Consider the following 16,779-nt stretch of genomic DNA (forward strand, 5'->3'; position numbering starts at 1 on the left):
AAATTCCTTCACATGTAATAGAACTAAGCTAAAACTTTATACATTTTATTAGGTTTATAGTTAAGTGATTTATCCTGGGGCATACTTACTTCTTGATATTATACTAAAATTATCATTAACTAAGCCTTACCTTGAGCCCAGTATTATATTCAGTACTTTGCAATATCATTTCTTTTCTTTCTTTCCACATGCTATGAGGTAAGGGTCATTACAAATCTCACTTCACAGGTTAAGGAAATTGATCTTTAGAACCATGAAGTAACTGACCTGAAGTCACTTGGAATGGTGGGGCAGATTGAGACATTTAATTTTGATTAAGGAACCCCACATTCAAGTGATAGCATGTAGCTATCACTTACTGACAAAATGGTGAGAACAAAGGTCAGAATGTACTAATTCATGAGGGGTGGGGGTGGGGGGAGGGAAATGGGGACCAAGACATATGAAAGGGTATCAATGTATGGGAATTAATGCACCATCTATCTGGAAATAAAAAATATATAAAAAAAGAAAAAAAAAGAATGTACTAATTCAATATCATAGTGCTTTTTCACATTGTCAGTTTTTGCAAAACATTGGAGTCAAATTTTATGTCATGGTCTTGTTCTAGACTGCTACTTAGAGAAAAAGGCAATTTTGCTGTCACTACATGATCAATCCATTTTTGAAATCGATATTTTTTTGGTCATTGTTGGATGTGGGGCTTGAACTGTGGGCCTGATCATTTCAGCTCAAGGCTACCATTCTACCACATTGGGCCACAGCGCCACTTCCAGTTTTCTGGTGGTTAATTGGAGAAAAGAGTCTCATGGACTTTCCTGCCCAGGTGGGGCTTGAACTGCGATCCTCAGATCTCAGCCTTCTGAGTAGCTAGGATTATAGGAATGACCCACCAGTATCTGGCTAATAGACACTAAAAATTTTTGCTTTCATGAAGTAAAAACTTCATCCAAGTGTTCATTTTTGTGTAGGAGTGACCGTGGAATTATACTGTGAAAGCACTTTCAACGTCCATTCATGATAAACTCTGAGGAGTGTAGGAAAGGGAGTGCTCTTAAGCTAATAAAGAATCACTGAAAAATATGCTATTGCAAGATTCATTTTGAGAACAAGAACAGATACACAGAAAGTTTCCCAACTTAAATCAAGAACAAGACATTGAGGGCCATCCTCAATTTTGTTTAGAATTGGTCTGGAGCTAAGAATGGTGCCAAGTACATGTAATCCCTACTCTGGGAGTCTACAGCAGGACTGGGAGTTCAAGACTATAATGGGATACACAGCAAGTTTGAGGCCAGCCTGGATTACAGAGCCAAACCCTGCTTCCAAAAGTAAAACAGGCCAGGTGTTGGTGGCTCGCATCCACAATCTTAGGACACTGAGATCTATAGGACTGTGGTTTAAAGCCAGCCAGGTAGAAATGGGCTGAGAAACTATCTTCAGTTAACCAGAAAAATAAAAGCCAGATGGATGACATGGCTCAAGGGTTACAGTGATGAAGCAAGCTGAGTGAGAGCTGGAGGCTCTGAAGCTGAGCTCCAACACACACAGAGAATGTTTCACAAGTTAATAATAATGAAATGAAAAAAAAATCCCAAATGTTTCTCAAAAGAGCATTTTCAAATCGCTAAGGAACATATGAAAGATGCACACGTGCTATTTATACCCATCAGAGTAATAGACAATAAAAACATTGGATAATATTTTCCTATGCTCGCCAGAGAGGCTCAAATTAAAACAAACAAACTCAACTGCTGCTGGCCAGGTTGTAAAGCAGAGGAATACTATATGTGCTGGCAGTAAATACTTGCATGCCATGTATGCAATTGGTAAAATCTTCTTGAAAAACTGGTTGGGTGTTTTCTATGCAAAGCTTATCTTCTGTGTGCCATCTAGCAATTCTACTCCCAACTGCTAACCAGTAGAAGAATTCTCTAAGAACAATAAGGTTCACAATAGAGCAATTCATATAAGCCAAAGCATGGAAAGAGCATGACCACTTCCCATGCAGTGGAATGGATAAAGGAATGTGGGCGTAGTCAAACAATGAAATACTACACAGAGATGAAAAATGAAAGTGTTACAGCCTATGCATCAGCAATGAAACAAAAAATAATGTTGAATAGGAAAGTCTGGGGGGAGGTGGATCCTTATACACATCTGTAGGTAAAGCAAGCTAAGCAGTATTAGAGGTCAATTTAGTGACCGTCTTGAGATTAGCTAGTGAGTGTGAGTAACACACAGGGTGATCTGACTGATTCTCTTTCTCTGGATCTGTGAGTTAACTCAGTTGTTTACAGCTTATTAAAAATTCACTGAATGCCAGACACTAGTGGCTCCAATACTGGTACACGAAAATATTCACTGAAGTTTATTACTTAGGCTTTTCTATATATACAAATTATTGTTCAATAAAAGAAAGACTATTCATGATATAATGCCATAAGCTTTCAAACCATTAACACTTCCTAAAGGTTAGAAGTGGTATGTTCAGTGGAGTTAAATGATATAAAGAAAAATGTGGGTAAGGAGAACATAAAAAATGTAATTAACATGTCAGGCACTGGTGGCTCACACCTGTAATCCTACTCAGGAGGCTGAGATCTGAGGACTGTGGTTCAAAGCAGGTGCAGGTACAAAAGTTCATGAGACTTTTATCTCCAATAAACTACTCAAGAAAGCTGGAAGTGGTGCCGTAACTTAAGTTATAGCTTTGAGAAAAATTAGATCAGTGAAAGTGCTTAGGTCCAGAGTTCAAGCCCAAGAACCAGCAAAATAAATAAATAAAAATGTAAAAATAAAAGTAAAAAGAGGAATGTAATAATGTATGTTGGAAAGATACACAACTGTAAACAGAGAACAGCCAATCCTGTTTCTTTTTTTATTTAATGAATGATTTGTTATTATAAAGATGTGGTACAAAGGGGTTACAGTCACCTAAGTCGGGGAGTGAGTACATTTCTTTTTGGACAATGTTTACCCTTTTCCCAGTCCTATTTCTTACCTGTATGGTAAAACTTCCCTGAAAATCCCAGGTTGAATGTGAAATTTGTGATTTGTGCACGCAAAAGATTTTGAGTATCAAGCAGAGCCTGAAATAGAGAATTAAAAAAAGAATTATGTTTATCAGGTTGAGAATGCATTGGGAAGTTTAAAAACAACAGCTTCCTTTTGCATTCAGAAGGTAAAGCCACTCCCTTGAACATGAGAAAATCCAGTAATGAAAAGAAATAAGATAATTCTCAGACCACATAAAGCATACCATGTATTTATTCTTCCAATTGCAATAAATCAGCAAAAAGTATCGGCCAGAAAAAACATAGGTGGGAAAAGTTTAACTTGTGTGCATCAAAGGAAATTGTATCTAGTTTATAAGGCGTTATCTCTGTTATGGCTCAGAGACATACAGATTCCTGGCTTTCTCATTAAGAATGAAGCTATGTAAGAGCACTTGGAGAAAGAAGAAGGTTGTAATTTCTCAGATACACCTTTTGTCTTCTCAACATAAGCCTCTTCTATCTTAAATATAAGATTCCCAAAAGATAATCATTATTAAAGGAATATATCACAGTAGAACAGATTTGTAATTTCCACTTTCCTTCCTAAACAAAATACCAAAATACCTGTGGTAGTTAATCTTTTTTTTTATTTTCTTTTTTCTGTTGATGCTGTCCCAAGGTTTGGACTGCAGGATGCCTGCTTATTAAGCAAGCACTCTACTACTTTGCTGGTCCTTTGGCCTTTAGTTTGTTTTTCAGTTTAGGTCTTGTGCTAACTTTACCAGGGCAGTATTACAGAATTGTACCACCATGTCTGACCCACTTCGTTGGGTGAACTTGACTGGAATGAAAATTACATAGGAGATGAGCAATGCATACATGGCTGGGTGTTTCCAGGGAGGATTAATGAGGAAGACAGGCCCAGAATGTAGGCAATGTCACTGAGCAGGCCGGGTGCTTTTCTGGAGAGAAAAAAGACTGCTAGCTCAGAGATTCTTTCTGCTTCCTAGCTGCCGTGGTGTGCACTGCTCTATTCTGTCATGAATCACCCCTCTCACCCCTCCCTGGCCCCCTAAAAACTGAGCTCTCTGAAAGCGCAAGCTAAAATAAGCACTTCCTTGCTTTATATTGCTATGTGGGGCATTTTGTCACAGGGGTGCAAAACAGGCCAATGCAATACCAAAATTCTTACAAATTTTAAACTATGTTGAGGTAAGAATTCAATGTTATATCTTACAAAATATTTACTAGCCTGTGAGTAAATAATTGATGAGCTCATTATTTTTCTCCTTTTCCTCATCATTCTTTAATTTTGGTTTTTATATTTTCTCTCAGATAATGACATATATATGCACACATCCATGCACACAGACACACATACTATGATACTCAAAACAAACACAAAAACACCTAAAGTTATATACGCAAACAGATGGCAGATACTAATTGTGCTTGGGCATGGTGAAGAAAGAAATTTATTTCTAGATGATGTTTTATGTACTTAAAGTATAATGCTTCTTATATTTAAATTGTTTTTATGAATCAGATTTTTGCAGTGTCTGTGAGAACAATTCTACATATTTCTATTTCCATCCTTTTAAAAATGTGCTTATTCCTGGCCTATACTGTGCAAGGAGGTTAAGCACCAACATTATTCTTAGATTGTATCTTTTCTCTAAATTCCTCATTATTATAGTGATTTTATTTTGCATTAATCTGTTTTAAATTGAACATCTTTACAAAGTATTGTAAAATAATACAAAGACACTTTGCTTCATTCTCTATATGCAATATGCCTAAATGATGATATATAAACTCTAACCATAATAAGTTAAACAGTTTTATAATACCACATTCAACAGTGTTTTTTTTTTTTGGACAAGCAAACAATCTCTGCTAGGTGGAGAACTATGAACCAGAGAGGTGTTGAGCTGTTGACATCCCTACACCTGTGCATTCAGTCGCCTCTGAAGACAGAGGTGTTTAATTTCAAAACCAATGAGGCTGGGTGATGGTGGCTCAAGCTGCCATTCAGCCACTCTGGAGGCTGAGATCTAGGGAATCATGGTTCAAAGCCAACACAGGTAGAAAGATCCATGAGACTCTATCTCCAAGTAACAGCAAAACGCTGAGCTAGAGATGTGAGTCAAATGATAGCGCAACAACCATAGTGCAAATTGAGCACTCATGAGGTCCTCAATTCAGCCCTGTTACAACAATTGTTAGAAATTAGTTATGTAATTTCAGTGTTGAAAATAGTGATTTCAGCTGGGCACAGTGGCTCACGCCTGTAATCCTAGCTACTCAGGAGGCTGAGAACTGAGGATCAAAGTTCAAAGCCAGCCCGGGCACAATAGGACCTGAGACTTTTTTTTTTTTTTGCCAGTCCTGGGCTTGAGCTCAGAGCTTGAGCACTGTCCTTGGACTTTCTCAAGGCTAGAGCTCTACCACTTGAGCCTCAGCACCACTTCTGGCTTTTTTTCTATGCATGTGGTACTAAGGAATCAAACCCGGGTCTTTGTGCATGCTAAGCAAACACTCTACCACTGGACCAAACTCTGGGCCCCAGATCTGAGACTCTTTATCCAATTAACCTCTAGAAAATGGGAAGTGGGGCTTGGCTCAAGGGTAGCCTTGAGCTGATGAGCTCAGGGACAGTGCTCAGGCTGAGTTCAAGTCCCATAACCCACAAAAATATATAAAATATTAAAAAGATACAGGTTTAAATTTCTCATTTAATTGTGTATTGTAATCTTTATCCTGTCATATTAGTCTTCCAAACCAAATTTTCTAATGGATCTGGATAGAATACTGAACATTAAATGAGTAGAAACTAATTCACTGAATCATTTATTCTCATACATTTACTTTGCTCACTTTTTGTCAAATAACATTTATTGCTCTTTTACCAGTACTTATATATATTTATAAAGTAACAAATAGCCATTTATATAACATAACATAATTTTCTTTATGCTTTGGCAAACAAAACCATTTTCAATAAATTTGAAAACACTTATCAGGACTTTAAAAAGGAATGTCATAATCAACTAAATCACAAGAAGATTGTGTTTTGAATACAATTCAACTAAAAAATTTTACTTATACACAATGGAATTCTATGCTGCCATCTGAAAGAATGACATTGCACCATTGCCAGACCCAAAGGAACATGGGCTCAATGGTTTCCCTCATTTGTAATAATTAGTACACATCTAGCAGAGGATTACAATAGCTTAAAAGCTATGTACCTATGGTCATATAGGATGAGACTAAATGAAATGAACTCTAGGATATGGGAACAAGGTATTTATCTGTGATTGCTGTCCTTAATGTACTATGCAAAGTTATTTCTTTTCTCTTTTTTTCCACTTATGATTAATCTAGTGTGGTTACTGTATCTGACTTTTGGTTTCCCTCATTTGTAATAATTAGTACACATCCAGGACTCTCCTAGCAGAGGATCACAATACTCAAAAGCTATATACATAAGGCCATATAGGATGAGGCTAAACAAAATGAATTCCAGCATATTGAAACAAGAGGTTTATCATTGTGATTGTTGTTCTTAATGTACTATGTAAAGCTATTTCTTCTCTCTTTTTTTCTACTTATGGTTAATATCATGTGGTTATCATATCTGACATAGTTACCTGGTAAACTGTATATACACTTATTTGTTTATTTGAAATAGGAAAGGAAGGGGGAAAACAAGATGACTGGGAGGCGGTGAGGGGAAGGAAATGGGGACAAAAACAAAAGAAGGGGTATCAATGTGTGAGAAGTAATGCACCTACTATCTGACGAATGTAACTGTAACCTCTCTATACATTATCCAGGCAATAAAATACAATAAAAATTTTTAACAACTTTTGCAAATTTGAATTTGTACGCTATCCCACTAGTTTCTTAGTTTCTCAAGTGCTCATTCACCAAAGCTATGAACATTTACAAGCATTAAAAGGAAAAATCTAAAGGACAAACAGAATCTAATTAAAAGAAACCAAGCCCTGAAAATTAAGAACAATGGTAGTTGTTATGTATCTTGTTTAACCAATTTGTTTTAAAAGACTGAATATGTCAAACAGCACCAATCAGAGACAAAATTCAAATGTCTAATTACAGTAGCCAGAAACCTATAAACACAGCACTGTCTTACCTAATGTATACGTAAAACAGTCTCTACTTCCATTTTCAAAATGTAATGTCAGTGTATTAGAAGGGAAAACAACATTTATTCTTCCAACTTAAAACTAAAGACTTTAAGACAAAAGGTGAGAATGCATTATCTATGTTTTTCCATGGGCTTTCACCCAGAAGCTTGCTAATTACAGGGAGACATTATTTTTCTTGTCAAAATGTCTTTGGCCAGTGTCACCAACTGCTGCATGCAAGTTCTTGAATATGACCTCACCAACGTGGCATGATAAATGAGGGTCACATCTGGAAGTGGGATGACTTAGAACTCTGATACAGAGCCCTGCCTCTTGTGTAGGCTTGAGTTAGTTACCGAATCTTTCAAATCCCAGGCCCCTTCTCGAGAAAATTAAAGAGGAATAATTTGATGGCAGGTTCAGTGTGAAAATGAAATGGCAAAATAGGTATATTGCCATGCACTCTTTCTAGCTCATGGAAACAGAGTTGTACAGCTCTTTTATTAATTATTTATTTTTTGGTCCTGGCACAAATTTGACTCCCTATTTCTTCTCCTTACCCATTTGAAAGAAAAAGAGAGAAACAAATGCCTAAAATTGTATGCTGTCAAATTGATGCTTAGCATTTTGAAAGTTGTCCAATCAGCACTAAAGAAGAAAATTATCCGTCAACTATATTAGAGCAACCTTCACAAGGCTTGTTTCCTTTTCTAAATAACACCGGAGTTGTTTACCTGGTGCTCATGTATTTTATGTTAGAGTTGTATTAACAGAGTAAGGACTGCTTGTGTGAAAGCTAAGGAGAAAAGACTGACATGGAATTTCTGAATTATTTCTCTTACAAACCTTAACTGATCTTCTTGTGCATTTTGCAGAGGCTCTAAATTCAATAGCAAGGAATAATTCACCTAAAATATTTGTTGAAATGAACTTGGCGAATGATGATCTGTAAACAGGAAACCATTAAATGCAAATTCCCACTAGGGGAGAATTGTTGTGCAGATTTTATTTAGCTTGTAGTTGATATGCTTAAGGAATCAAAATAGTAGCAGACAATAAAAAAGAAAGAAATGTAAAACATAGTTTAGTTTATAATTACTATCAATGTGATATCTTTAGGAAACTGTTAGACATACCTCACCCATTCAGTTTTGCAGAAAATGGGAATCAGAATCATTTTTAATAATTTAAAGTCCTTGCTTTTAGTAGGAAGAGAAGGGGAAAGGAAGTGTAGGATTTCATATGAGAGGAAAGGGGCTTGCTAATCTCCTCTCTGTTATGCTAGAGCAAAAATAGATTTCTTTGAATACCTAAGCAGCTACGCTGGAAACCCTTTCAGTAGCATAGCTGTCCTTCTCTAGAAACGAATGTAATAAAAACTTTCAAAGGCACATACTTGGATCTTGTTCCCAGAAGGGTCTGTTCCATATGAATGGGAAAGTGAGTTTGAAGCTTCACTGTAGCCTCCTTACCTTGTTCAGTAGTTCATTTTCCAGAGCCCGGTGTCATGTTGAGGGGTAGGGCAAGGGCACGGGTAAGGTCAAACTCAAGGGCAAAGGTAAGTAAGGAGTTGCTGAAATCAAGAAACTGGTGAATTTCAGATTGATCAGTCATACAATGAAATCATGAAGATTAAGAATGAACCCTATAGAATATTATGCATCCATTCTTTCCTTTGGAATATTACCTTTATTTTCATATACTGTTTTGAATCTTGCTGAAAAAAAACTTCAACATATTTCACATTGGAAAAGAAATATAAAATACTGAGTTTCAATTGCTCCTGGAAAAGCCTGGCCTAGTAGAGTGCTTCTCAAGCTTCTGTGCACATGAAAACCAACTGGGAAGCTTAATAAAATGCAAATTCCTGGATTTGAATAGCGATTCTCAGCAGTATTGCTGAAGGAAGGTGATATCACACCACATTCGAAGAATCACTGACCTGTTTCTTGATTTCAAGTGTTTTAAGGTAGTTTCTAATTTATTTATAGATCTGATTTTCCTTTAAAGTCTGAAATCATCAATGCTTGATGCTTAACATAATTCCTGGACTAGAGTAAGCATGCAGTAATAGTTGATTTCCATATAAGTTGCCATTAACTCTTAAATCATAAACCATTTAGAAATGGTAGATGTTGAGGAAGGAATTGTGGTTGCTTATGGGAAGTTCTAGAATATGTGCTTGGCTTTTCTGTCCCCAGAAACACATGAAGATATAGTGATCTCCCCTTGGGAAGACCCAGCAACGAAGTTCCTCTTCAGAAGCAGAGAGACTTGATCCTGATATCAAGTGTGCAGGGGATTTTTATCTAGGGCTTTCCAGCCTCCAGAATTGTGAGAAAAAAATTGATTGCTCACACATTATCCAGACATTTTGTGACAGCAGCACAGCCTGTAACCAACTAATGCCTCAAAAAGGGGGTTCATACTGTCACTTATAGTCAAGTTTACCTTTTCACATAGTTCTCATAAGTTTTGTGACTGAGTTTCTGAGACTAGAATGAGTAAAGTAATGTAAATTGGGAGCTGATAGAAACTGATTGGGAGGGAAATGGCAGAAGAACTTAATACAGGCGTTGGTTATAAAAAAGCGCACGTCACAAAAATTTACTACGTTTTCAAGCTAGAGTGGAATCCCTTGACCTGAACTTCTCCAGGTCTTCTGAGTCACAACTGCAGTATAACCTCACCCCAGCTGTTCAATATGAATGAATGCGTTGGCTACCTGCACATGGATCCACCTAACTACTCATGAGGTCAAGATGGGAGGATTGCAGTTCAAAGCTAACCTGGACAGGAAACTCCATGAAATTCACAACTTCAATTAACCACTAAAAATAAAATAAAATAAAAAGCTGGAAGTGGAGTTGTTGCTCAAGTGGTAAAGTATTAGCCTTGAGCACAAAAGCTCAGAGATAGTACTCAGGCTCTGAGTTCAAGCCTCAGGGTAAACACAAAGAAAGAAAGAAAGAAAGAAAGAAAGAAAGAAAGAAAGAAAGAAAGAAAGAAAGAAAGAAAGAAAGAAAGAAAGAAAGGAAGGGAGAGGGAGAGAGAGAGAAAGAAGGATCTTAAGAACATGTTAAAGTTGATCAGTCAAAAGCTATTCTAATAAACCAATGAATTCAATTTATACTTATTAAGTATCTCCAATGTATCACATGTTGTGTTAGCTGAAGTAATCCATTTCTACCCATCATGTTTAGAAGAGAAAATAGCTTGGGCAAGTCTTTCTAAATTGTAAAGCCCTAAACAAGTGTATAAAAATATGAATGCGATCTACAGTTTTCAGAAAAATGGTTCAAAATTTAATGGCTAATTCCCTTTTTGACTGAATTGACAGCAAGCAATATTAGGTGTCAGTTCATCCTTCTCACTTAGCTCCAGCTCTAAGTCCTTCCTGCTGCTGGAGAAAACACCAACTCACTTCTGCTTCTAGGCTTTTGCCTTGTCATTCCTTTTTACTGTCTCTAATTCCTTTTGTCATAACAACGTATTTTAATTCTACTTCTTTTATGTCATGCCTCAAATAGTTGTTTATCAAAGATGCTTTCTGACAAGAAAATATTATAAATTTGACACCAATGTTTCCTTACCTTCTAAGGGCCAGATTTTTACCATCATCACCATCACCATCATCATCATCATCATCATCATCATCATCATCATCATCATCATCATTATTGGCAGCATTGGGGTTTGAATTCAGAACTTCATGTTCTCTAGGCAAACACTCTACCACTTGAACCATGTCTACACCTCAATCTTTCCTCTGCTTTTTGCCTTATATTGTTGTTATCTCCACAGTTGACAATATACAGGGTGCTGAGCTCTCTATTTCCTGGTTCACTGTTGTCTCCTCCTACTAAAGGTAAGAGATCAGACCAAAGGACCTCTGTTTCATTTGTTGAGCCTTGCTTGTATCCAAGCAGTATACTCTTAAATATTTATTCAATAAACAAATAAATGCTTCTGACCTGCAATTTGAAGCAATTGAGGTCTGAGGATAAATCTAGGGTCAAAAACAACTAAAATTTCAGGAAAAGATTCCTTTGGGCTACTCCAGCTTCTCTGGTCTCAATGCTGAGAGTGACAGCAGAGAAACAGTAGAAAAAGAAAGGTATCATCGCACTGAAGATGAGAAGAGAAAAGGTTAGCTGACACAAAGGGTCCAGAAATAGAAATGGTCTAACATCAGACAATAACTTCAAGCCAAGCCAAACTACAGGAAAAAAAGCAACGAACGTTCTGTGGCTTTCTGACAGTATTTGAACTGAGATACTATGGGAAAAAGATAATTAATGGTGTAGAGCTCCCGAAGGAAGTTTCCTGGACTTGGATCCCAGTTTCAAGGACACTAACCTTTCACTTCCACAAATGTCTTTCCTGAACCTCAGTTTCCTTGTTATAGCAAAAATAACAAAAAAAGCAACCATATATATTCCATTTGTTTCTATGAAATAGTATGAAATTGTTTCTATGAATAATAATAACTTGTTTCTATGAAATAATATGAAACTTGTTTCTATGGAATGATATGAAATAATAATCCATTTGTTTCTAAATGAAATAATCTATGTAAAGCCCAGGAGCTGAGACACAATCACAAGGACTTCGAAGTCCTCATCTCATCTAAGCAAAGATTTAACTTACTCACTGGTATGGAAAACATGAGTTATGATCTGATGAAGAGAAAAGAGAGAAGTGATAGAGATACACAATAGTACAGACATAAAATGACACAGCAGGTCCCCGCCTGCACACCTCATTGAAAAACTGTTCACACACCTAACTCCTTGAAGAGGTGCTAAGGAAATCAGTTCCTGTGACAAGGCAGTTTGAATTCCATGTCCCATGAGCTGAGCAGAAGCTGTAGGAGAGCCATGGATGTATGACCCAGGGTGTCCTGGCATACAAGCCAGGTACAGACTTGCACAGACTTTTAAGGCAATAGGTAAGGAGCTGGTGAGAGAAATTCCTGGCAGCCTACCCATATAACTATACACAGAAAGTCTCCGGGAGACAAATGCCAGTCCAGAAGCCTAGCTGAGCTTCAGAGCACAGTATAACAGTCTCTGACCCAGAAGTGTCGACGCTGGTGCTGGAAACAGCCTCCAGAGGGTGGCTCTCTGGTGGAAGTGATGATGATGTAGACAGAATCTGAAAGTGAGGCCTACTGAGAGGTCCTCAGGCTAACAAGAGGTCTGTGGTTTGCCAACTTCCTGTTTGATCATGTGATTTCCTCTTTGCCCTGTGCTTCAAGAACTGCTTTCCTCAGCAGATGATCCTGTTAAGGGCGGAATAGGTGCAGAGTGGCGCTTGTCCAGGCTGGCACCATCCTGTGTAGATTCTTTTTTTCTTTTAGCCTTCAAAAATGATGAGCTGAGTAAATGTATTTTCTTTATAAAGTTAGCCTGACTCTGACAAATGGAGTCATGCAGACAATTGAGGAGCAGCGCTGCTACTGTAAATGGCCCAGAAAATGTGGTAGTAGCATTGCAATTGGCAGGCAGAGGTTGAAAGCATTTGGAGGAGCAGGCTGGAACAAGGCCTGGAATGCTGCTACTGGGACTTTCCAGACAATTCTCCTGAAATTCTGAAGAGAGAGAACGTGGCGGAGAGCTGAAATGTCTTAAAGCCTGGCCCAGAGTCCTGACTGCAGTGATGATGCCAATGAGAAGAAAATGGGAAGAAAGGCCCAGTTTTGATTCTAGTTTACACTGTAAAGAATCTGTCAGCATTGTTTTGATGTCCTCAGACTTTTGGGGAAAATCTAGGAAGGATGGACTAGTATATTTGGAAGAGGAGATTTAAATAAAAAGGTGATCTGGTTTGAATATGGCTGTTGAATGGCCACTTTGAGACTTATAGTAAGACAGACTCAAGCAGACAGGTAAGATTTGGGAAACTCGCAGCCTGGCCAAGGAAGGAATGAGAAGATGTGTTTGGGACAGAAGATTGCCACCCTAGAGGGCACAAAAGTTGAGCCAATGACAGTGTCAGAAAGAAATGATTCTTTATAAAGTTAATCTGTTCTAGTATTGCATTTTAATACCCAAGATGGACGGACTAATGCAGAATTAAGCATTACATTAAGTGCCTTAATTTAATAGACCTAGAATAATCTATAATCCCTTATTGTTTGTCTTAAATAGGAACTAATAAAGTATTATGATAATAGCATACAACTACTAGAGAGCCAGAAACTGTCTGGACATAGAGACACAAGTTAATAGCTAAAATTTTCAACTGGGCCACAAAGACACTGTTACTTTGCTTATCTGTTTGGAAATACACACTGTGGTATGAAGCATTGAGAAAGGCCTTCCATGGAAATAATGAGAAGCTTCTTGGTAATTTAAATAAAACATCTCAGAGATAAAAGGAGAGACTCCAGTAGCTTAGCAAATAACTGCAAAGACAGACAAATATGATTGCCTCAAACTATAGAGCTCTGTCCAGCAGAGAAAATTGTCACCCAGACTGAAGTGATAGTCTACATGTAGAATGGTGGGGGCGAGGAGGGAGCTCGATCAGGTACAAATCTGACAAGAGCTTGATAACTAGAAAATTCAGGAAGTACAAAACACAACACCACAAAAGAATCAGCTATCCAATTAAGTAAATTGGCAAGCGAAATGAGGGCTGAATCTGATTAAAGTGCTGTATATAAATGCATAGAATATAAAACCCTTTTGCACAATTAGCATATGCTAAAGAATATTTGAGGGAAGAAAGGAGAAACATGCCCTATGGAGGGGGCTCAAAATGAGAGGAAGGAAGGTAAAGGGAGAGGGTGAGGAGAGATGACTGTGGCCAAATGTGTGAAAATGGTACACCGAAGCTTGTTCACACTGACAGCATAAGACGGAGGGAGAATGAGAGTGAATGACAGGGCTAATTCTAATCAAGGTATGACATATATATATATGGATATGGATTTATATGCATATATCAAACTGTGTTCATGCATATATATGCTCATGTGTGTGTGTATGTATATATATACATGTACAGACATGTCAAATTGAAAGCCTCTTGCACAACTAAATGGTGTTAATTTAAAAAGTGGGAAGACAAAAATTGAATCACATTTCCTTGATTTTTTTTATAGGTTGTGTGAAAACTACTGTCATTTCTGGAGCAACTGTGAAGATACCACCTAGACAGATGAGCAGCATTTCCTCTGGAGACCAGGAGAGCTGTGGTAGGTGTTTCATACAGCAAATCATATACGGCTAGTGTGTATGTTTTGGGGTCAGCTGAGAAGAACAGAGGTGATTGGCTCAGATAATTTCCATTTGATATTGTCGATGCTTCCTAACTTGGGATTCTGTGATATCGGAGTACACCCATGGAGAAGACTGTAAGTTGAAAATGTATTTAATAAACCTAGCTACCAAACCCAGCTTAGCCTAGCCTATCTTCAGTGGCTCAGGACACTGATACTAGCCTAGAGCTAAACAGAATCATCTAGCACAAAGCATATTTTATAATAGTTTTAGATGCAAAAACTATACAATAATAGTAAAAGTAATAAGAACATGTCTCATGTAAATTCTAATGTCCTTTAAGTGAAAAAACACAATGCTTGTTTTGTAGTACTAATCCTGGAAAAAAATAAAAAAATTAAATTTGAAACCAGGTGTCAGAAGCTCATGCAATATGGAAGATGAGGATGTAAAGGCAGCCTGGATAGAAAAACTCATGACACTCCATTTCTAAATTAACAAGCAAAAGGCAGGAGCAGGGATGTGACTTAAGTGGTAGAATGCCAGCCCAGCAAGCAAGCTGAGCAATTGCAAGGCCTTGAGTTCAAATTCCAATATTGTCAAAACAAAACAATGACAACCAATCCCCCCTCCAAAGAAAATAAATGGAATTTTAATTGTGGTTTCTACTTAGTACTCGTCATTTTTGTAGCTCCGAAGACTTCATAAGGTGGAGACCATCTGTATTCTGTGAGTGTTAGCACACCCATCTATGCTGCTGAGTAGATGGGATTATACACCTACTGTTGCTGTTATTGTTATTATTATTGAAAGGAACTTATTTAATATGATCCCTGTGGTAAGAGAAGATAGAGAAGTCAGTAACTCTGGATCTGTCTCTGACAGGAGCTTGGAGATTTTATAAGGAAGGGAAACCACAGAATTCAGGGGAGGGACTGGCATCTTGCTTCAGTTGAGGAATGCAAGGTTGACAACAGGTCACCTCAGTTTGGTCACTGGTCTGGTTGATCATTTTCTAAGTTCTGGTTTTATGAGGGGTTCTGGAGAAGTTATTCTCACTGTCATCTGAATGGAGCAATCTATAAATTCAATTTTGATTCAAGTTTGGAGTGACAGAGAATTATCTGAGTGGAACTGCAGGTAGCGAGCTTGCCCCTGAGGCTCACAGCGATGACTCTGAGAGGATAATGGTATAACATGTTCTTTCATTTCTCTCCTTGCTGTTATTTTTACTCCCTATGTATCTAAATATACATATGTATTTATTTGTAATACAGTATTTTTTACCTTTGGGGCTTGCCTGTGTGCTTGTCATGCCTGTGGTTTGACTGCTAATGTCATCGAAAACCCAAGCTGATGATTAATGTGGTGTTGTCAGCTGGTCATTTTCCATTTCCCTGCCCTAAAGGTGGGAATTAAAATCAAAGAAAGAAAAAAGAATGGTGTCACACTGTACTTTTACTCTAAGGGTGCTCATGTGGTGAGAGCCATTCTTCTTCCATTCTTCCATTTTGTTCATATATTTTTTTATTGTAATTAATAGAAGGGTTACATTATATTTGCCAGATAGAAGGTGCATTAATTCACATACATTGATACCCTATGTTATCTCTCATCTCTTTTGCTGTCCCTTGGTTATCTCATATTGTTACAGTATCTCACTTTGTTATCTGATATATTGGATATATTTGTATTTGGTTATTTGAAATTGGATAGGGAAGGGGGGAAAATGGGGACCAAGACATTCTTCCATTTTTACAGAAGGTGATCTTCACCCAGTGTCTGGTCAGTTTTCCATGCATTGCCACTCAAACTCATGGCCTTAGAACTATCTCTGGGGAGAAGCAAAGGTTTGAAATATGCAGAGAGTCTTTGTAAAAATGGAAGGAAATCTTTTAAAGGCTATAATTCTCGGGGCAATGATTTATATGCGCATGCCATCCTACCAGCCACGTACAAATGCTGGAGGAGCTTTGGGTTGGTGGCCAAAGCCCCAGTTGGAGTGGGCCGTGATGCTTGTGTCCTGTTTGAATTTCCAGGATGGATTGAAAATACTCAGACATGTTCTGAACTCAAAGTGACCCTGTGGCTCTGAAGTACTGTGGCAGTCTATCTAGAGAAATGCTATGAAACTTTCTTGGAGATTCCATGAGCCTGTGAACATGTGGGTGGGTGAGCTGGTGGGAAGAAATGGAATAGAGATGGTGGGACCTGACTGGATCCTCTTGATTAGTGAGAAAGAGTGAAGCCTCTCCTCACCTTGCAGACATCTTGTTCAAGTGCTGCCAACTCAGGGATCTCAGCCACTTCTGAGAAATGCCAAGAGCTTGAGAGGGTCCAGCAGAAACAAACCATAGGACAGCCTTTGAAATTCACATGTATACTACATGCCAGACC

General features: G+C 37.8%; 1 protein-coding gene and 1 long non-coding RNA gene across 4 annotated transcripts in view; one reads left to right on the forward strand and one right to left on the reverse strand.

Annotated features, from left to right (window-relative positions):
• Positions 1-16,779, reverse strand: part of LOC150047258 (bifunctional heparan sulfate N-deacetylase/N-sulfotransferase 3) — a 137,775-nt gene that overhangs the window by 81,484 nt on the left and 39,512 nt on the right. For all 3 annotated transcript variants that reach the window (XM_090356652.1, XM_090356653.1, XM_090356654.1), the window contains exon 3: positions 3,005-3,092. In XM_090356652.1, coding sequence (XP_090212778.1) covers positions 3,005-3,092 — 88 coding nt within the window. The remainder of the gene's footprint in view (positions 1-3,004; positions 3,093-16,779) is intronic.
• LOC150047259 (uncharacterized) overlaps positions 1-16,779 on the forward strand; it is a 79,239-nt gene that overhangs the window by 31,831 nt on the left and 30,629 nt on the right. The window contains exon 2 of the long non-coding RNA XR_016539421.1: positions 14,265-14,357. This is a non-coding gene — a long non-coding RNA (uncharacterized LOC150047259). The remainder of the gene's footprint in view (positions 1-14,264; positions 14,358-16,779) is intronic.

This window comes from Megascapheus bottae, chromosome 23 (genome assembly GCF_031878675.1).
Source record: "Megascapheus bottae isolate mThoBot1 chromosome 23, mThoBot2.hap1, whole genome shotgun sequence".
Taxonomy (NCBI): Eukaryota; Metazoa; Chordata; class Mammalia; order Rodentia; family Geomyidae; genus Megascapheus; species Megascapheus bottae.